The 21145-nt window shown below is 35.9% G+C and overlaps 5 protein-coding genes across 8 annotated transcripts; 4 read left to right on the top strand and 1 right to left on the bottom strand.

Annotated features, from left to right (window-relative positions):
- Positions 1 to 965: 965 nt before the first annotated feature.
- LOC104790405 (uncharacterized) lies at positions 966 to 3870 on the top strand. 3 transcript variants are annotated; one of them, XM_087455892.1, is made up of 12 exons: positions 966 to 1003; positions 1098 to 1201; positions 1293 to 1391; positions 1480 to 1564; positions 1669 to 1738; positions 1911 to 1971; positions 2073 to 2283; positions 2365 to 2461; positions 2693 to 2805; positions 3017 to 3123; positions 3251 to 3361; positions 3472 to 3870. In XM_087455892.1, the coding sequence occupies exons 2-12, from the start codon at positions 1112 to 1114 to the stop codon at positions 3592 to 3594; spliced, it is 1167 nt and encodes a 388-aa protein (XP_087312018.1). In that variant the 5' UTR covers positions 966 to 1003; positions 1098 to 1111; the 3' UTR covers positions 3595 to 3870. The 3 variants fall into 3 exon arrangements, with proteins under 3 accessions (XP_087312018.1, XP_010514456.1, XP_019102200.1); XM_010516154.3 differs by lacking the exon at positions 966 to 1003 and having other exon boundaries at positions 1027 to 1201; XM_019246655.2 differs by lacking the exon at positions 966 to 1003 and having other exon boundaries at positions 1078 to 1201; positions 1315 to 1391.
- A 1913-nt stretch (positions 3871 to 5783) lies between these two features.
- Positions 5784 to 8185, top strand: LOC104790404 (uncharacterized). The gene is made up of 2 exons (XM_087454074.1): positions 5784 to 7392; positions 7463 to 8185. The coding sequence occupies exons 1-2, from the start codon at positions 5859 to 5861 to the stop codon at positions 7807 to 7809; spliced, it is 1881 nt and encodes a 626-aa protein (XP_087310200.1). The 5' UTR covers positions 5784 to 5858; the 3' UTR covers positions 7810 to 8185.
- A 5183-nt stretch (positions 8186 to 13368) lies between these two features.
- On the top strand, positions 13369 to 14472 carry LOC104698695 (zinc finger BED domain-containing protein RICESLEEPER 2-like). Its single transcript, XM_010414104.2, has one exon. The coding sequence runs from the start codon at positions 13384 to 13386 to the stop codon at positions 14470 to 14472; it is 1089 nt and encodes a 362-aa protein (XP_010412406.2). The 5' UTR covers positions 13369 to 13383.
- A 285-nt stretch (positions 14473 to 14757) lies between these two features.
- On the top strand, positions 14758 to 15957 carry LOC109133286 (uncharacterized). Its single transcript, XM_087455989.1, has 2 exons — positions 14758 to 15855; positions 15938 to 15957. Exons 1-2 carry the CDS (start codon positions 15264 to 15266, stop codon positions 15955 to 15957), a joined length of 612 nt encoding a protein of 203 aa, XP_087312115.1. The 5' UTR covers positions 14758 to 15263.
- A 184-nt stretch (positions 15958 to 16141) lies between these two features.
- LOC104790402 (uncharacterized) lies at positions 16142 to 19575 on the bottom strand. 2 transcript variants are annotated; one of them, XM_010516151.3, is made up of 13 exons: positions 18839 to 19575; positions 18573 to 18737; positions 18361 to 18465; positions 18192 to 18275; positions 17997 to 18112; positions 17815 to 17916; positions 17628 to 17741; positions 17456 to 17512; positions 17292 to 17358; positions 17144 to 17197; positions 16967 to 17041; positions 16581 to 16616; positions 16142 to 16447 (listed from the first exon to the last, which is right to left on the bottom strand). In XM_010516151.3, the coding sequence occupies exons 1-13, from the start codon at positions 18941 to 18943 to the stop codon at positions 16331 to 16333; spliced, it is 1197 nt and encodes a 398-aa protein (XP_010514453.1). In that variant the 5' UTR covers positions 18944 to 19575; the 3' UTR covers positions 16142 to 16330. The 2 variants fall into 2 exon arrangements, with proteins under 2 accessions (XP_010514453.1, XP_087312017.1); XM_087455891.1 differs by having other exon boundaries at positions 17997 to 18105; positions 18839 to 19182.
- Positions 19576 to 21145: the final 1570 nt, after the last annotated feature.

Below are 21145 nucleotides of genomic sequence, written 5' to 3'. Positions count from 1 at the left end.
TTGAATGCAAAAGGAATGGAGCCTTCAATCGATGTTAAGTGGCACATTGTGATGGGAAGAGTGAGGGATGTTTTTTTTGTTGAGAGAAACTTTTTGTTAAAGATATTTATTATTTTTCTATTAATTATTCAGATTTTTGTGTTTTTTCATCTCTTTCCAATTATTTGTACTCTATTATTTTATAGTAATCAATTTTTTTAAAAAAAGAAATTTATATCGAAATTCATCATCTTTTGATATCTATATATAAAGACTAGTTTTGTTTTATTTGGACATAACAATAATTTACTGAAAATAAAATATAAAATAAAATTGTTAACAACAGTTTATGTAATTTTCCAATTATAATTAAAAGTAAATCATTAATTTTTATTCTTTTGTAGGTACAAAATTAGAAAAAAATAAAAAAGAATTTTAAAATAAAATTGGTAAAGTAAAGTATTGAATTTTATTAAACAAAATTATTGTAAAAGTTAAAATTAATATAGGTGTTGAATAACGAAATGGAAGTGGAGTTTTAAACAAAAAAGTGAGGTGTATGTTTAATTTTCAAACCATTGTACATAGTCTAACCAATTACAAAGTGAACATTTTTTTAAGTTGATTTGGCGTATTACATCTGGCAAAAGGCTTGCTATGGGTGAGAAAATAATTCTTAAGTCTACACAAGCTTTCTTAAATCTTGTCGAGGAGGAAGTGAGAAAGCAAAGGCTGACCATGAATCATCAGACATTGCTTTATGGAAAGGCACGAACAATGATCACCCCTAATGTATATTATACTGTTATATATTTAGGTTAAAACTTAAAAGTATAGTTTAAATATAGAGAAAATCGAATATAGTCATTTACAATACATATTATGTATACAGAGAGATAGAATTAGTCTGAACTTTTGTGTTTTTTTTTTTTTTTTTTATAAACAATTTTGTTATATTACTTGAAAAAACAATTTGAAACTGGAGGCAAAAATTACGAGAGTCAATGTTAATGACACAATACATGTTGCTGATCTAATCTTATGAGTATTTATTTATTTAATCGAGAATGAAACTGAAATTTTAAGTCAACGTTTTAACTCTTCTCGTCTGCGTTCAGAGACGAGAGAAACAATGGGAGAGGCTGCGATCCAAACCATCGTGGAAGCGATTCACTCATCACCGACGCAGGCCGTTGTCTATGTAACCGGTGGTGCCTCTCAGGTTTTTTTTACTCTCTCTCTCTCTCTTTGTGTATATAACTTTATATGTGATTCTTGCGTGCTTTAAGTCATCAGAAACTATTAATTCTCAGGCTTTAGGTTGGTTGATGTCAGTTCCAGGAGCTTCAAACACACTTCTTGAAGCTGTGGTTCCATATTCCATGATTTCTATGGTCCAATTACTCGGCAGGGTTTGTCTTCAAAACCTTAAATAATGGTAAGTCGTCTTTGGTTCTCCTCGGCTATGAGCATATTTTTTTTTTATCATCGCTCTCTCAGGTTCCGAGCCAACACTGTAACCAAGCAATGGCTAATAAGATGGCTTTGTTAGCCTATAATCGGGCGCTTAAGCTTTCTAAACCAGGTTCCCTATAACGTTACTAGTCTCTTTCTTCAACTACAGTTCTTGATTTTGTCAGCAAGAAATAGAAATCTTGGATTGGTCTAACTTGCTAAAGTGATGGATAGGCTATCCTGTTCTTGGTGTGGGTTTAACGGGAGCATTGGCAAGTTCTCGTCCAAAGCGTGGTGATCACAGGTAATTTTAATCAATTAACCATAGCAGGGGATCTATGTTCTCACTGTATCCTAATCGAAAGCGAGTTAATATTTTTCCAAACTGTTCATTGTCGATTGGTTTTGGATGGGAAGCCCATGAAACTTAACATTATGCTTTCTATTACTCAAAGTTCTGTTTGTTATGCGAGTAGGTTTTTCTTGTCGATTAGAGCATCTGATCAGAGCTTGGAAACTTCAGTTACTCTAACAAAGGTGATTGTAACATTCTTTCTCGTGTTTTGATTTGCTCTAATTATATATAACATCAATTACGTTCTCATGCATTTCTTATCTGATGGTGGAGAGCATTTTAGAACCTTCGAAGCCGAGAGGAAGAAGATAAGGTGGCAAGTTGTGTTCTGATCCAGGCTATGGCTAAGGCATGCAAAGTTTCTGGGACAATTGACTGTGGCTTAACCAAGTCTGATGTGCTTGATGAGTCGGAAACTCGGTTTAGTGAAGAGCAACAACTAGAGCAGTTTATAGCTGGACAACTGTGCTCTAAGATTTATCCATTTTCTAGGGGTGAGATTTTGACCAGTGTTAACTGAATCTTGCATTTGTTATGTTGCCGTTAAATTTGTAACTATTACATCTTTATGGCAGAAACATACGGGTTGGATCAAGATAGAAAGATTATACTGTCTGGTTCTTTTAACCCATTACATGAGGGTCATCTCAGCTTGTTGGAAGCTGCAAAGAGGTAAGCGAGTATATATGTCTCTATCATTATGTTAGGGTGAACATGCATGTTTTAAAAGGAATGCAATCGTTTAGTGTTCTTTCGTTTGTGTTATATTAATTGCTTCCATTGTTGGATTGCGGAGAGGCCTCTGGCTTTTCAACGTTTTTTATAATCTCCAAATTAAACAACAAATTGGATAACAAAAATGTAAACAATATTATCTCACAAGAATTAGATTTGTTAATGCAGTCTTTGTCAGGGCCGTGGGTACCCATGTTTTGAAATATCAGCAGTCAATGCAGACAAACCACCACTTTCAATTTCACAGATTAAAGATCGTGTCAAGCAATTTGAAGCAGTTGGTACGTACGTGCAATCTTAATTTTTTTGACTCACTAAGTATTCTTTCTTTTTATATATACTTTCTTGGCTTCTTGAGTTACACAACAAGAGGAACACTAATCAATTTTTGTGATCCATAATACGAGTATAATTTCTACCAATTAAAGTTTACGTACGTTTATTTAATTACTTGTGCCATCGTATGAGATTGGTTTGGGATCCGGTTGGCAGGAAAGACGGTAATACTTTCAAATCAGCCTTACTTCTACCAGAAAGCTGAGCTCTTTCCAGGAAGCAGTTTTGTAATTGGCGCTGACACCGCAGCAAGACTTGTTAATGTATGTTAAATACTTCATGTTCCTCTATTTGTTTCTTTTCTGAATCCTACACTTAAATTCATATATGCTACACTCTCGCAAATTCGAGACTATCAAAGAAGAGTACTAAGGACTTTATTTCTTGCAGCCAAAGTACTATGATGGAAGCAAAAAAAGGATGTTGGAAATACTTGGTGGTTGCAAACAGACAGGTTGCAATTTCCTTGTTGGTGGCCGTACAGTAGCTGGTGTATTTAAGGTTGGACATAACCACTAGAGACTCGAGCAATATAATTTTTTTTTGCTCTCTTGAGCATTGTCTATGAGATTGTTTCCCATTTGCCTTTATCCTTAATTTCTCCTCTGCAGGTTCTTGAAGATCTTGATATCGCAGAGGAGATAATCGACATGTTTATCTCGATTCCAGAAGAAATGTTCAAGATGGATATATCCTCTACAGAGATAAGAAAACACCAAAGAATTAAACAATGACTTTTCAACCTGCATGAAGCCTTTGCTTGTAAGACAAGACAGTTTCTCATATTGTTTCGTTCTATTTTATTACGGAGTGCTTCATTATATAATCAACCTTCATCAGCTTGGTAGTATAATGATATTTTCTTTGTTCTTACCATGTTTGATTACCAATGTTGTTTGCTTGTTTTATACTTTTTTTTTTGTATTGGCACCTTAATGTATTGCAGTTGTCTCAACTTTCACTAGAACCCAAGTTTGATTTTCAAAGTAATCTATATTTTTATTCTTGAAGTACATTTTTAATAGACATTTTTAGTTTGTGACCTTACAAAGAATGTCACTGTTTTTTTTTTTTTGGGTATCAGTGTGAAGTAAGAATGTCATTGTTTTAAATTAGGAAGTTCTTTAAAGGTAAATATGAAATAAAGAAATACTTATCTATATGTACTGATGTACATATGTAAAAAACCCTCATAACTAATTTATTACTATCTATATAATCAAAAACAAATTTTATATCATTATTATATAATTAGAAATATCCATATGTAATTTTTCATAATTAATAATATAGATATTTAAAAAAAAAATATTGAAGATTTAAAACTATGATTCTTCCGTCATCTCCTGTACTTCAGAAAAGATCTTGAATGCCGCACTTTGATAGAAATAACACCAATGGCCAAATATTTGGTACAATGATATTGTAACATATGTAAGATTGATTGTTGAGGTATCATATATTGTTAAGGTACTGATACTGAATGAGATAAAATGACGAAAATGTTTTTATCTCATGTTGCATAATGTTGTGAACTTGTGATATTGTCTAGATCCAACTACTATATATTGAGATATTCAAGACTGTGTTGCAATTTTTAATATTTAGCTTAGTTGGAGCTATGATCTACGATTTTACGAGGATAATAAATTAATAATCTTAGTTTTTTTTTCTTTAACACTTCGAGGATAATAGTCTTTAGTTACTCTTTAGAATTTCTTATAAATTTTTATGGTTGTTCTAAAGTCTTAAAAATGAAAGTTTCAAAAATAGGTTGAAAACCTTTATTATAAAAATTAATCATTTGTAATAATATAAAACAAAAATATTTTAAATTGAAAATATATTACACAAATAAATCAACTAAAATATCTCCATGGTGTAGGGCATGTTTTCTATCTAGTTAAGTAGTATAATATATGAACTATACCATTCCCCAAAATCACGGGAAATAAGAAGTATCATCGTCGGTTCAATGTATGGTTGTCCGATATAATAATGTTTTATAATTGATTTATAAAAAAGCGAAAAAAGGGAACCAAATTTTTTTTTTCATTGTTGAATCGACCATGTCTGATTTATAGTCAGTTCATATTATATGGGCTAACACGATTTAAAAGATTCGAACTCCAGTAGAATTCTGTTTGACTGTAACTATTTGACCAAAGTCACTTCACAAATTTTTTTTTGGTTTTCTGACGTAACGATATTTTAATGGTTGATGTTTAGAAAAACAAAACAAGCTTAGGTTATAAATGCAAAATATAAGAAAATAAAATATTTTGTTGAAAACAAACTTACTGAAGTTGCGCAAAAACATAAAAGTAAGTAACATTGGGAGGGCACCGAATAGTTTTAACGTTGAAATTTAAAACTCAAATCACATGGCAGACAAAATATGAGACTTGATATAAGCGTTTGAGCAGGGATAATCTATATTAGCTTCTAACATATGAGACAAAAATTGAACTGGACTAATTTTGTTTTTTTCCTCAAACATACTATATTCAGTACTTGCGACCAGTCAAATAGACAGCCTCCGATACGATAAGATGAGCCAGCACTTGTTGGACTAATAATTACGTCCACTAGTTATTTTTATAGATACATTAAACACATTACGTGCCCACTACTTTTGACTTAGAAAAATACTTAGGTTCTATTATAGATCTTAATGTCCATATCTCGATTAATTAATTAAAAAAGTATCCAAGTTATAGACGATTCTATTTCATATTTTTGATATTTTACCATAAAGCGTAATACTGTATGATGCAATATCGAAGAAATTTACTACTAGTTTTTGAAAAAATGTATATTTTATTTTACAATACGTTGATTATCTAGTTAATACATATAATATAACAAGTAGCATTGACAATGATATATATAGCTGACTGAGACAATATTAATCAACTTTTTTCACACGAAACAAAAGTCCAATTACGGCGAAAAACTAATTTGCATATTTTTTCAACTTCTGATAAGCACAACAGCCATGGATTCCGAGATTTTACAAGGCCACGACCATTCTCTATCTGTTGTTTACAACAGTGAAGGTTTGGAGTGCGATGCTTGCGATCTATCGTTTCGTGAGGGCTACTCTTGCAATATATGCAAGTTTACGATTCACAGGAAATGTGCATTTGTGTTCAAGAGACAAGAGACGTTCGAGCATCCTTCTCATGTTGGGCATCGCCTTCAGCTTCTCACAACGGGGACTCTTGATCACACCGACCCGAAATGTCATATTTGCGACAAAAACACTAAGCGTCTTCATTATCATTGCTCCATTTGTAAGCTCAGTTTGGACGTTGATTGCATGGTTGATGCTATGTGTGCCCGAGCCCATCTTATTATGCCGTGGCACCACCATCCTCTACTCATGGTTGATTTTGGACTTACCATGCGGTGCGATGTTTGTCTTACACGCCATGGATATGGCTACTTTTGCCCTCGTTGCAGGTTGGTGGTTCATGATGGATGTGTCTCTGTATTTAACTCACTAGAGATCACTCACCCTTCTCATGTCAGACACCCTCTTAAGCTTCTCACCCACGGAGCTCCACATTACACAGATCCAGAATGTCATATATGTGGTAAAGACACTGAGAACTTACTTTACCATTGTGATATGTGTAAGTTCAACTTGGATCTGAGTTGTGTGATTGAAAAAAAACCACCAGTTGCTCTTTCAAATCTGAAGGTCCATGAGCATACACTCACACTCATGCCAAGATTGATCTCTTTTGTTTGTGATGCTTGTGGGGAAAAAGGCGACCGTTCTCCTTATGTATGTAATCAGTGCGATTACATGATCTTCCATCAAGATTGTGCTCATTTACCACGCGTCATTCATGTCAATCACCATGATCATCGTGTCTTGTACAAGTATCCTCTTGGTCCTGGAGAATGGAAATGTGGAGTTTGTTGGGAAGAAATTGATTGGTCATATGGAGCATATTCATGTTCCTTATGTCCTAACTACGCTCTTCACTCAAGATGTGCAATAAGGAAAGACGTGTGGGATGGGAAAGAGCTTGATGGAGTACCTGAAGAAATTGAAGATATTAGGCCATTCAAGTTGAATGATGACAACACAATCACTTATTTCGCACATGAACATGACATGCACCTCCTCAACAAAGATGGTATAGCTCTGGATGAAAGCATCTTGTGTGGAGCATGTGTTCGACCCATCGGTTCTAACACATTCTACAACTGTTCAGATTGTAGTTTAGTTTTCCATGAAACATGTGCTAATCTTCCCCAGAAGAAAAGACATTTTCTAAACCCAAGACCTCTTTCTCTTCATCCTTATACCAAAGAAAAGTGTGATGCTTGTCTTCAAATTTGCTGCGAAGGGTTTATGTATATTGATAGAGCTCAAAGGTTTGACTTAGTGTGCTGTTCAATCACAGTGCCATTTATCCATGGAAGTCATCCTCATCCTTTACTCTACCTCAAACTACAATATGGTCACTTGAAAACATGCCAGAGCTGCGGCATTAATGAAAAAGGAGTCGTCCTAGGTTGTATAAGATGCAATTATTATTTGGATTTTCGCTGTGCTACTCTACCATTAATGGTGAAACTTCCTAGGTATGACGATCATCCACTCACTCTTTGTTTTGGAGAAAAGGCAAGCGGGAAGTATTGGTGTGATATATGTGAAAGAGAAACAAACCCAAAGACTTGGTTTTACACGTGTAAACATTGTAGAGTCACTTTGCATGTTCTGTGTGTACTTGGGGATATTAGGTACGCCAAAGCCGGAGGAAAGATCGAAGACGACGTTGAGTTACTACCTAACAATAGATCTTCACGACCTTTCTGTAACAATTGCTATACTCGTTGTCCAGGTCCATTCATTCTTAAGGATTCTTTCGAAGACAAGTTATTTTGTTCTTATTGCTGTTTCAGCCGTTTCAACTTCTGGAGAACTCTAAGGAAGGCGATTAAAGTCATACACCCTCCATGGGCAAAAACCAATACTTAATAAGGTGTCGATGAAACCAAAGAAACACATCACTTCTATTGTGGCTTCTTCTGTGGGACTCTTTTGCTAATAATAAATTGGGCACAATGATTTAAGTTTGGTTCTTGTTTGTGTTATGAGCCATTTGGGTATTAGACCGTAGCTAGTGGTTGTGTAAAGCATTTTACTCTAATGTTTTAAGTTGTTAAACAACCGGTCAATGCCTTAATTTACTTATAATCTTTTTAACTTGTATACTTTTATTTTTTGTTTTGGTTGTTATGGACGTGAAAGAAAATTTCCATGTAGGACTTGAAAATAAGGGGAAGTTTCAACTATGCTTTACAGTTTTTGTACTTTTGGGTTCAACTTAACTATTTCGAGTGGGTATATAGTATAATTTCCCTCTCATTGTTCGGTTTCCAATCCCAAATTTTCATTCGATCTCTTGGTTGATTACCTATCTGGTACTCTAAACCTCTGTGTCAAAGAGATAAACTTAGAATAATATTTAACTTGTCGGTGATGGCTAACTAAATTGACAATTTTATTCTTTCTTTCTTTTGCATTTGCTTAGAATTTTGATTTTGTCTTAAAAACTTCTCAAACAGCTACGCAGTTGCTAATAACTCAACTTCGAATGATCTAATGTAAAAGAAGTTTATTTACCTATGTGCACATTTATCTTCAGTTTGTTTTTACCCTTTTGAACAAACAACACATTCTATATTAATTGCACCAAACTCGTTAGATGAAGACCTATAGATAATAATGTTATTTTAGGTAATTAAAGAAAAAAATGCATATACCCGAAAACAACAACATTACTAATTGTTTCCCCAAAGGAATCACTATGTCATCCACTCTTGCTTATTGTAATAATGTTGTTGGTGCCAAGAAAGCCTATCCTGCATATGCCCAACCCCAGTGGTTATCAATTTTGCAACTCAAAATGTTCCATATATTGTTGATCTACATTCAGGTTCAAGTGCGGATACAAAATAAAAATAAACATGTACAAATCTTGTCTTATATCAGTTCCACTACATTCTATGCAAACAACCGGTTTAGTCCAAAACAAAGAAAATCTACCCCTTTTTCTAACTCTCATGCCTTATGTGCCTCTTTCGTGGTGTGGTGCAGCCGTTGTTTCTTTCTCTCTCTTTTTTGGTCGTGACGCTTTTTCTTTCTGCTCTATTTTTCGTGTGATCTCAGCCAGAAATGCCTTCAAATTTTCACTGCTAGAGAGAAATTAAAAACTTCAAGCTGCACATAGTAGTCTCACATTTTTTTTTGCTAGATTGGGAAACTAAGTTTTTCTCCGATCTTTCCAATATCCACTTGAAAAGTGTCTAGCAAGTCCGACTTGTCAAACGATTCTTCTCCAAATTTTCTTTATAGCGTGAATGGCTAAACAATTTTATCAACACATGTCTTCTCGACTTCTCGTGGTTCATATGACATTTGTGTTTATTTTTTAATGGTTCATAACTTCATAATTTGTTTTTCTTGTATTATTACATGAAACAATTTTATTTCTGATATGTAACAATTTTCTTAAAATTGCTAAAATGTTTATTGTCTTATGTGTAATTACAATTTACCCTTTGTAACTAGTTTTTTGATTTTGGTCAAAAAAATAATAAAAAAATACACATCAGCAAATTAAAATACACATAAGAAATGATTTAACATGTCATTAAACAGTTTTTTTTTTCAGATCAACAGTTTTTTTTTCAGATCAACAGTTATTTTTTGGAAAATTGGGCCGTATAACCAAAAATAATTCTATAATTTAAAAATTAACTATAGTAACCATATATCTGTTATATACTCCATATAATATGTATTAATGACATTATCTACCCCTCCACCACCTAATCTCCATCCACCACTAACACCTCTTCCGACCATCTCCTCTGCCGTCAACCTCCGACCACCTACTCCAGCCACCGACCTTCGGCCAACTCCTCCGCCGACTTCCGGCCGCCGACTTCCGGCCACCAACCTCCGGCCATCGACTTCCGGCCACTGACCTCCGTCGCCGACCTCCGGCCACCGACCTCCGTCGCCGATCTCCGGCCACCGACCTCCACCACCTACCTCCGGTCACCGACCTCCACCACCTACCTCCGGTCACCGACCTCCGCCGCCGACCTCCGTCCACCGACCTCCGCCGCAGACCTTCGGCCACCTTCTCCGGCCGCCGGCCACCGCTTCTGACCAACAGCCACCACTCCCTCCACCACACAAAATTCTAAAATGGTAATTTTTCTCTATCCGTATCATGATTCCCTAATTTTTTTGAATATAGTGTTATTTTATTCTATATTTCCAGAGAAGAAAGATGATGACATGGATGATGCGCCCGACGTGGCAAGTCAGCCATTAAATAAATAATAACTCAGCCTTAATATAACTCAGCCATAAAATAAATTACTCAGTCAAAACATGAATAACATTACAGTAATTAAAAACCAGAAAAATGGCTGCCAAATTCAACCGCTGCGTCAACTGAAAATATGTAACTCAAGCGTATCATTTCATAAGTCAGCCGTAATTGAAAAACATTCTAGTAATTAATCTTTTGCTTCTAAGTCAGCCGTCAAATGACCGAGTTGTACGATAAGTCAGCCTTTCACGGCTGAGTTATAGTTTTTAACCATAACTCAGCCGTAACTACATCTCATAAGTCAACCGTTTTTCATAACTCAGCTAGCCGGAAATACGATAACTCAGCCGTGTCGTATTGATAACTCAGCCGAAATTTTGACAACTCAACCACCGGATAATAATTCAGCCGTAAGGATGGTTGAGTTATAGTCTAACTCAGCCAAAATTTTGACAACTCAACCATCCGGTGAAAACTCAGCAGTAACGTGCGACTGAGTTATGCTCTTAGTCAGCCGTCCGATCTTACTCAAATGTTTTTCCTTAAATCAGCCGCAACATACCTATAACTCAGCCGTCATTACCTCTATTACGCTTTATGGCTGAGTTATTTAATACACGTCAGCGATTTTTGACGTTGCGTCTGACGTGGAAATGGCATTTTTGTAATAACGTTTTTTCCGGTAACATAAAACAAGAGCATGCTGGGTATTTTGAAAATACACAAAATATTCTAGTAATAAAATCTTTTTTTGTAGATTCTGGTGATATTACCTAAAATGTATATCATTTGAGTAAATGTCCCTTATTACATTTATATTGAAAGTTTTATAGTTGGGAGTCTTTAGAGATTTCTCACGTCTTAGGAAGTATACGAAAATATACAAGAGCTATTTCCCTATGTCCCTGTTTGTCTTCCTCGTCTTCTATTGTTCGTACTTCCTAATAAAAAAACTTAACCGTACATGTATGTTATTCTTTAGCCCTGGGCAAAATACCCGAACCCGAAACCCGATCATCGAACCCAACCCAAAAAACCCGAACCTGAACCCGATCCGAAAGAAGAAAAAACCTGAATGGATTTTGGATTTCTGAAATTCGGATACCCGATCCCTATCGGGTTTTATCCGACATCCGAAACAAATCCGATCCAAACCTGATGTTATACGAACCCACAGATATAAACCTATGAATGATCATAGCTGATTATCTCTAACTCTAACCCTTTTGATTTGTTGCTTTTACCTCTCACCATCGGTTCGTTTTCCAGTTACTCTTTCTATAAACACTATTTATTCGGATTAAATCCCCATTCTTCAAGCTGGAAAACCTAAACTGCTACTCATCTCCTTCGTCTGAGTCTTCACGGAGACATTCACAGGTGATTGTTTTTGTTGTATCGTGTATCATTTTTGTTTGCGAGTTCTACTCTGTTTCAATTTATGTTGTATCTTGTATCAATTTCTGTGGGTTTTTGAGTAAAGCATGATTGGGTTCTGTTTTAGTTTAGCTTCATGTCTTGTATTGTTTTAGTTTGATCATTTGATTGGGTTCTGTTTTAGTCTAGCTTCATGTTTCATGTCTGATCGATGGGTTCTGTTTTTGAATTGCAGTACATAGATAAAGAAAACCAAAGTCACACAACACACAACAAGTGTTCGTTTAGGATATATATGATCATGTGTAAGATTACGATCCATGTCCATGTGGATCTTTGAATTAGAATAGCTTACATTTGGGATAATCAATTATAAGCGTGACATTGTGTGAGCATTTGTTTTGTGTGATCAATGATCGATGGTGACATGGTGTTTTCTTTCACTAACTTATTTTTTTTTTACAATTAGCAGATGGATTCATCATCTCCACATCAACATGATCGAGATAATGATGCAGATGGACTTGAGTTTGATGACCAAGGAGAAGGGTTTCAGACTCCAGAAGCAAATCAATGGGGAAAAAGAAAATAGAATCATAAAGATGGAGATGAACAACCATCTGAGGCAAGTCACTCCAAGCTCAGGTGTATGGGTTCATTTCACAAGGCTACCAAATAACCGCAATATATGTACCTGCCAATATTGCAAGAGAGAATACAAGTGTCCATCAAAGTCAGGGACTAAAAATTTGTGGAATCATCTTGAAGTCTGTAAGTAGCACAAGGCGTGGCAAGAAGGAAAAGATCCAATGTTCAGTCAACATGTCATTAATAAGGATGAAAATCTGCAAAATGCTTAAGTTCCAGAGAGTGTTTTCAGAAAAGCATCTAATGAGATACTTGTGATAGGGGAGTTGCCATTATCTTTCATTGAATCTATGGCTTGGAGACACTTTTGTAGCAAGGTATAGTGTTCTTTTTTTTTTCCTTTTTTTTTCCTGGATTTTATTGTAATGATAGTAATATGTTTCTATATGTTCATGGATGCAGATGAATCTATATAAACCACACTCTAGAAGGACTGCCACAAGGGACATTGCTGAGATGCTTATTCAGAGAAAATCGACAATGAGAAAGTGGTTCATTGCTAACAAACAAAGAGTCTCACTCACAACAGATATATGGGTTAGTGATGTCACAAGTAATGTAATTTCTCCTTCTTTTTACTCACAAATCTTTCGTTTTTGAGTTCACCTTTCTCTTCTAATCTTATCTTTAATTCGATTGCTAATCACAGGTGCAAGTTATATGGTCATAACAGCACATTACATTGATCAGTATTGGCGACTAAAGAAGCTTATAATAGGATTCAAGTATTAGACAGACCACAAAGGGAAGACAATTGCAGCTACTCTTCTTGATTGTTTAGCTGATTGGGGTATAGAGAAGGTTTTCTCTATTACAGTGGACAATGCAACGGCAAATACAAATGCTTTGAGTAAGTTTGAGACTGCTTTCTCTCTCGTTTCTGATGAGTCTTTAGTTATGAAAGGAGAGTTTATGCATGTGAGATGTGCTGGTCATATCATTAATTTGATAGTGAGAGACGGGTTGACTGAAGTTTCTGAGAATTTACTTGCAATCAGGAATGCTATATCTTATTTTAGATCCCACTCAAATAGGCAAAACGCATTTGACCAGAAGATAGATTCTGTTAGGATGACAAGGGGTCGTTTGCCTTTGGATGTTAAGACTAGGTGGAATTCGACTTATTTGATGTTGCAGAGGGCAATTAAGTACAAGGTAGCATTTGATAAGATGGAGACAGAAGACAAGCTATACAATGATCATTTCTTGGAGATTGATAATGGAAAAAAGAGAGTTGGACCTCGTAGCTTCAATGATTGGCGTGCAGTTGAAAGGTTAGACAAGTTTTTAGAGATTTTTTACAACTCAATATTGATTGTCTCGGCTTCTACTAAACTGAATTCTCATAAGTGTTATGGAGAGATTGTCAACATATCAACCAATCTTGACCTGCTGTGTTCTAGTTATGATTCTGAGTTGAAGATAAAGGCTGAGGAAATGTATAAGAAGTTTGATAAGTACTGGGATGGGATTAGTAATATCAAGCTGATGTTGATAATAGCGACAATATTTGATCCTAGTAAGAAGCTTCATTTTGCTAAGATTTGTTTTGCTGAGTTGTATGGTGCAGAGACTCCAACATATAAAGAGATGTATGACAAGGTTTATAATCTTCGGATTGATATGTTCAAGGAGTATAGTGATCGGTATGCTAAATCTCAGCCTTCTCAGTCTTCTCAGTCATCTCCGTCATCTCAGTCTCAGCCTTTTCAGTCATCTCAGCCAGATGTGAGTGAAGCAGATAGTGTTCCTCGTCTTTTCACAATTGATAAAAGGTACAAAGCAGCGTTAAATGAGATTGGAGTTCAAGTAACAAAAGATGAGTTGACTACATACCTGAAAGAGGCTGTTGAGAATCCAGATGTGATGATGGGGACTGAGTGTGATGTTCTATCTTGGTGGAAAGTCAATTGTGGTAAGTACCCTATTCTATCACAAATGGCTCGTGATGTCTTTGCTATGCAAGTGTCATCTATAGCATCTGAAAGTGCTTTTAGCACAAGTGGTAGGATAATAAAACCATGTAGAAGTTGTCTAACTCCCTATATGGTTGAGGTTTTGATGTGTACTGAGCAGTGGATGAAACAAGACATTGCAATTGAATCAAGAGTTCTTACCAATGCTCAAATTCTGGCAGAAGTACAATATGAAGATCAACTTGAAAAAGGTTTGTATATCACTAGATTTTGTTATTTTTTGTTTTCGCCTCTCTTATAGTTTATGTTAGCTCATCCAATTCTTTTGTTTTCAGAGTTCTGCATTGAAGTTTAAGGTCTTGACTACTTGAAGCTACAAGGTGTTTTGTTCCTTTGTCTCGTTTAGTACTTGGTTTATTAAGACATGCATTTGTCTGATACGATTGTAATTGAGATACGATTGTCATAGTATATTACATTGATTGTAATTAGATATTATAAGATTCTATTGTAGTCTATAAAAGCCATGTCATGTAAAGTACCATGGAATGATAGACAGAAATATTATTTCCGTGAATGTACTAATGATGGACATTGTCTTAAGCTTCTCACAACTGGAGCTCCTGACGACCCAATATGTCATCTATGCGGTAAAATCACCAAGCGCCTTCTTTATCATTGCTTTGATTGTAAACTAAATTTTGACATTGGTTGCCTAGTTGATGCCCTGTGTGCACGAGCCCATTTGAATATGCCGTGGCATCCCCATCCTCTACTCATGGTTGACTTTAAATCTCGAATGTGGTGAGACTTTTGTGGAGATTACTACATACATGGCTATCTATGCCCTCGTTGTAGGTTGGTAGTTTAAGAGAGTTGTGTCTTCCTATTTGACTCACAAGAGATCATTCGCCATTCTCATGCTAGACACCCTCTTAAGCTTCTCACCGATGGTGCTCCAGATTACACACACCGAAGCTGTCATCAATGTGGAGACGACATTGGGAATTTACTTTATCATTGTGATATATGTAAGTTCAACTTGGATATCCTTTTGCAATTAAAAATCCACCACTAGTTGCTCTTTCAAATATGAAGGTCCATGAGCATACACTCACTCTCATGCCAAGATTAATCTCTTTCGCTTGTGATGCGTGTGGGACGAAAGGTGACCGTTCTCCTGATGTATGTCTTCAATGTGATTTCATGATATTCCATCAAGAGTGTGCTCAATTACCACGTGTAATTCATGTCAATCACCATGACCACCGCGTTTCGTATAAGTATCCTCTTGGTCTTGGAGAACGGCTATGCGGAGTTTGTTGGGAAGAGATTGATCGGTCATATGGGGCTTATTCTTGTTCCTTATGTCCTAACTATGCTCTTCATGCACTATGTGCAACAAGGCGTGACATGTGGGATGAAAAAGAGCTCGATGGAGTACCAAAAGAAATCGAAGATATCGAGCCATTCAAGAGGAATGATGACAACACAATCACTCATTTTGCTCATGAACATAACCTGATCATGAGAGTCAGCAAAGACGGTGAAGAAAGTAGCTTGTGTCAAGCATGTGTTAGTCCCATTGGTTCTTCCACATTCTACAAGTGTTCAGAGTCAGATTCCAGTTTCATTCTCCATGAAACGTGTGCTGATCTTCCTAAGACAAAACGGCGATCCGTGTGTATATTTCTGTCCCTCATGCTGCATTGGTTCTGGCATGTTCATCGTATTACATCTTTCATAATTTCTCTATATGATGTTAGCTACAACTTCAATCTTTTAATTATTTGTAATGAAACTCACAATTATTACACCTTAAGTAAGTTGACACTCGTAAATAAACAGTAGTACGACGTGAGAAGGATTAAACTAACTTTTCTAACATTAGCTATCTCCATTTTTGTACAGCTCGATGTAAACAACGTACGATTAAACAGAATTTTACTTGCTCACTGAAAAGACTGATATAAGTGAAAGCAAAATACCTCTATACTCCTCCGGAATTCTCATATGGTTAAATGAGTTGGTAAAAAGAAGATGTTAATAAATGTGCTTAAAAAATTGTTCTTTTTACCAAACTGTTCTCTTCCAGAAACACTAAATAAAAAGCATAGCTCCAAGTTAGGGTGAGAGACCTTTTTTCTTCGATAATGATTTTACCGGTGAGGCCGTGAAGAAGCATTGTTGTGAGCAGATGCTTCAAAATAAGTCTTTTCTGCATCATCCAATCTGTCTTGAAACATTGTCCACTCTCTCCTGCATCTTTCTCTCACCTGAAAACTCGAATAAAGATACAAGTCAGATAAGAGTTACAAGAGGATCCTAATCTATAACCGAAAATAACAAGGATGAAAAAGGACTAGGGGATTGATTGGTTGTATTATTCATTCTTGCATCGGTATTTACCCCTTCCCATGGTTGTTTCCCTCTCTCTGGTTGTCCCTGTCAGATTTTTTATACACAGAGAAAAAAAGGGAGCATTAGCAACCCTGTTCAATGCATATAACATTACACGCTAATGTCGTATATATACAATTACTAGATATTTCTATTAACATGAACGGGTGTGACTTGTACCCTACATTACCGCATCAAGAACTTTTTTTGAATGTCTTATGTATATAGACCTTGATCTTAAGAAATATGACTCTCTACAGTTTTGAAATGCAGGGTACTGGTTTCTTTATTCAACAGAGAAATTCTGTTTCATAGTTTCCAAAGGCAGTCCACAAAATGCAAAATCTTAGTTTTGTTACCATCAAAACAAATAAAAGAGGGATTTGAAAGCATACTTGATTTCCGAGTGATGGAACACCTTGATGAATAATCCATTGTGCATCTACAACTCCAATTCTCTCGTGCGCGTTCTGTTAAGGCAAGTAGGACTAATGAGCATATAAAACAGAGTGTGTATAGTATTCAAAAGAGGTACATAAATGTATGTGTCCAAAGGAAGTGAAGTTTCAGACCTGAACACATTTTCGAACCGCAAAGTCTAGACCCCATCCATGAACCAAATCGTTCTGCAGTTACAAGGTAACATTTTGAAGACATTGATTATTATTTTTTCTTTTCACTTAAAGAGAGAAGCACTGAGATTTTCTTTCATTTACATACCTGAATCATATGCCACACACAGCGCCAAGCCTTGCGGGAGAAAACAGGAGTCATAATCTCGACGAATCTGATTTTGGTTTTTATAGCAAGACGATGATGAGAAATATTTGATTTCCATGCAAATCCATTTTGTTAAGATCATTTAGATAAGTTAAGTAGCATACGCTGCACAAGGAGGTAAATTTGGATCAGAGCACCAACCATTCCTCTCCTCAGCATGCCTGCAAGAACATATGATATGAGAGGGAGATATGGAGTAAGTGTCGACCACTCTATATGATATAACCAAAGCAGTGGCAAGGAAACAATTTAGAAACTTCATTATATCATTCTAACATGTGGACTTCAGTGTCGTCTCTTTTCTTTGTCATCTCCCATGTAAGCCCTTCATATGGCTCTAACCCAGGCTGTGAGATTTCCAAACCATGTTTCTTCACCACTGCCAAATATCTGTCAAAGCTATTTAGTCTTCATAACCTTAAATGGCTATTTAAAGGAAGTCCAAGCTTGAAAAAAAACATACTTTTCTGAATTAAAGTGTTCCACGCCAAGATCCTCGTCCCATATGAAGATATACTCATAGGGGGCAACTACGTCCGGATGAAGAAACCGCTTGGCGTACCACCTTCAGCGAAAATTCATAGATATTTTTTAAGTAAATCTTTCATTACATAGACACTCCTACTTAGCGAAGTAGCCACTAACCATTTAGTTTGTTTCCGAATGCTCACATGAATAGCTCGTTTGGACCATTCAAACACTTCCCATTCACTAGCCCGGCCATCATAGTGAAACAGCATTATAGAGAAGTTATCTGAGAACTGAGAAAAGTAAAGTCAAGAAATGAGAAAAATAGAAGAAGGAAAGAACAAGAACAACAACTAAAAGGAGGCAAAATACCTTCTTCAACACAGTGTCTATATTTTTCCTTTGATCATAACCAACTGTAAATGTAACTAGATACCTCTGCTTGGTTGTTAAATCCTAGCATCATCATGACATACAAACAAAAATGTGACATGATTTTGAAACCATTCATTCTCTAATAAAGAAAAAGCCAGTAGATTACCTCACTAGGGTCACCCCACAACCGACGAAGGTATAAATCTGATTCAGGTGTAACTATATCTGGAGGTAGCCTCTCAGCACCACGGGGGTTAGTAGGAACCCATATCTACAATAACTCGAAAATGTTCTAATTATCATCAAGTTTATTTATTTTAAAAACATTATATTAAAAAAAAACAAGCAGTGAAACAGAGAGAAAGAATCACACAAAACCTTAGTGTCATTATAGTTAAAGGGAGGGTCAGGGATGTCCTTATTGATTTTTAAGCCTTTTGTAGAAGACCAAGAACCAAATAGTCTTTGTCTTGATATGTCAGAGTATTTATCCTCAATGTATGCAAGATCAATCGAAGGGAACAATGTTGATGGAAGATTCATCTAACACAATTATCAAAAAAAAAAAAATTAAGAAAGATCACAATAATGACATAATAATCAAGCAAAGGTGAAGATTTGTAATTGTATATGAATGTTGTTACCTTAGTTAAGGTCAAGGTAGGAAAAGTAATACCCATAAGGAAACCAACAATAACCCCGAAAAGGGATGTTAGTAGAAGCCTCATCATGTGATTGGGTCTTCTCATATTTTTCCACTGTACTAAGAGAATTGTATACGATTTGAAAAGTTTCGTAGACGAAATTCATATAGATAAATTTAATTCGGCCAAAATCGCCGAATTAAAACCTTAGAATTTGTTGTGGGTCGATAGGGATTTTGCTTGAATCGGAGGGAAGATTGAAAAACCAAGAAGAAGAGAGAAAGAATGTTGGAAAATGCAAAATATTCAAAGAGACAAAAAGCTCAAGGAAGAAGATAATCCTTGATCAGAAAGAAGTTCAAGTTACAGTATTTTGAAAATTAAGGGTAAGGCCCAAAGATAGAAAGCCCAATAAGCAAACCAAGTCGTGACTCATGGGGTGGGGGGGAAGATGGAATCGTGAAGATACGTCGTAGACACGTTGATGTCAGTTATAACCGATCTGGTTGTCAACCCGAAGGAGCTCCAAATCCACCGGATGACTGGAGCCACCGTGAGAAACGCTAAGCCAAGTTGCCCCCCTTCTAACAGATCAAAACATCCTTCAAATAATCCCAAACGTCTCGTTGTCTTTAATAAATCTGCAAATCTCTAAACTGTTTAATGTCAAAACTCAAAAAGTATTTTTTTTGGTTTCATTTTTACAGCAATGAAAAAATGTTAAACAACTCATAAAATAAAGAAAAAGATTCGGGTTTGATAATTAAAACTGTAAAAAAATCACCTTTTCAGTTAAGTTATTGATGATTTTAGGCTTAATCAAACATAAGCACAATAATTATTCACCAAAAAAAACAAAACATACGCACAATAATTATTCAAACGAAAATACAATTCGTTAATTACAAAAACAGTTTTACGAACGATTAGTCCCTGCTTAGTCGTTAGACGGTCATCAAGCACCTGTAGGTAAGTTTGCATTGTACTTACCTATAGGTTTTTTTTTTTTTTTGGGTTAAATGTTAAATTTTATACCAATAAAAAATGTTTACATAGTACAATGCAGACAAAAAAACAAACCGAGCTCTTTATAGAGAGAGCATATGGAACATTGATAGATTTTACAAGGAGCTTAGCCTCACTTAAAGTGGGCTGAGAATACAACCAAAATAATATCCAAGGAGAGTAATAGAAGTATCCATATCCTCCGACAAAAAGGATATGAGACGGTTACGCATGATGCGGTCGATAGTAACCTTGATCGTGGTAATAGGAAGCGAAGTTGCAGAGAAAATTCTGTTGTTGCGCTCTTTCCATATTATGTAAAGGACCGTTTGGAGAAGTAGCTTGAGGATTTTACAGGCATATCGCGGTGGCACGGATTGCACAGTTTGAACCCAAGAGGCTGCTAAGGGAAGCGTGGTGGGGGGATTTTGAAAACATTATTATTTTACCCATATTAGCTATAGTTTTCATATGCATTTAGGACTAGCTTGATGAGATTTCAGGTATAAAAGGTCTATTATCAAGTATTTCAGGTTTCAAGAAGGTTTTACAGGTTTTATAGTAATTTGGACCAAAAGACAAGGAAAACATGTTTTAGGACAGATTCAGAGCTTTACAGTACGGACAACTTTTGAAGAAATTCTACAACTCACATTTCGACATGCTTGGTATCTATGCAAAGCTGGAAGAGTTATATTTCTCCTTAAAGTGGAATCATCTCAATCCATCCAGCCATCCGGAAGTTGTGCCCATTTTACCAAGACGTGTTATAGACCGACGTAAGGAGAACCAACCAGCCGATGGGCTTTTATCCAAGGCCTGACCAGCGACCATCACCACGTCCTGCACTCAAGAAGAAAAGATGTTTCTACCCTTACAAAACCCTAAACCTAGACAAAACCCTATAAATACTTTTAAGACCTAGGGTTTTCAGTGTGTGCTCTTCATTGCCTCTAAACCGCCCCTGTCGTGCAACCATGGACGACCAGAGAAGCTTGAAGATCCACCAGCTCTCTCTTTCTACCCCTTCTTATTTCATACTATCATTGCTTTTGGGATCAAGTTACTTTTGTGACAAATAGAGAAGTGTCCTTTGAACCCCTTTTGTTTTTTGATTCATTTTTGATGCTATTCTTAATAATATAAATGTAGTTTCTTTGCATCATGAGCGAGTAGTTTACTTTGTTGGGTTTTATGGGGTGATTCAAGGGGAATTCATAGGTTCGCTTCAATTATGTTGTTAGATCTTATTTTTGGTTTATATTAGAGTTCTTTTGGGACATCTTTATCTTAATGCATGTG

The sequence above is a fragment of the Camelina sativa genome, chromosome 6, assembly GCF_030686135.1.
Source record: "Camelina sativa cultivar CO46 ecotype springtype chromosome 6, ASM3068613v1".
Taxonomy (NCBI): domain Eukaryota; kingdom Viridiplantae; phylum Streptophyta; class Magnoliopsida; order Brassicales; family Brassicaceae; genus Camelina; species Camelina sativa.
Note: the sequence above shows the minus strand (reverse complement) of the source record. Positions and strands in the feature narration are given on the sequence as shown.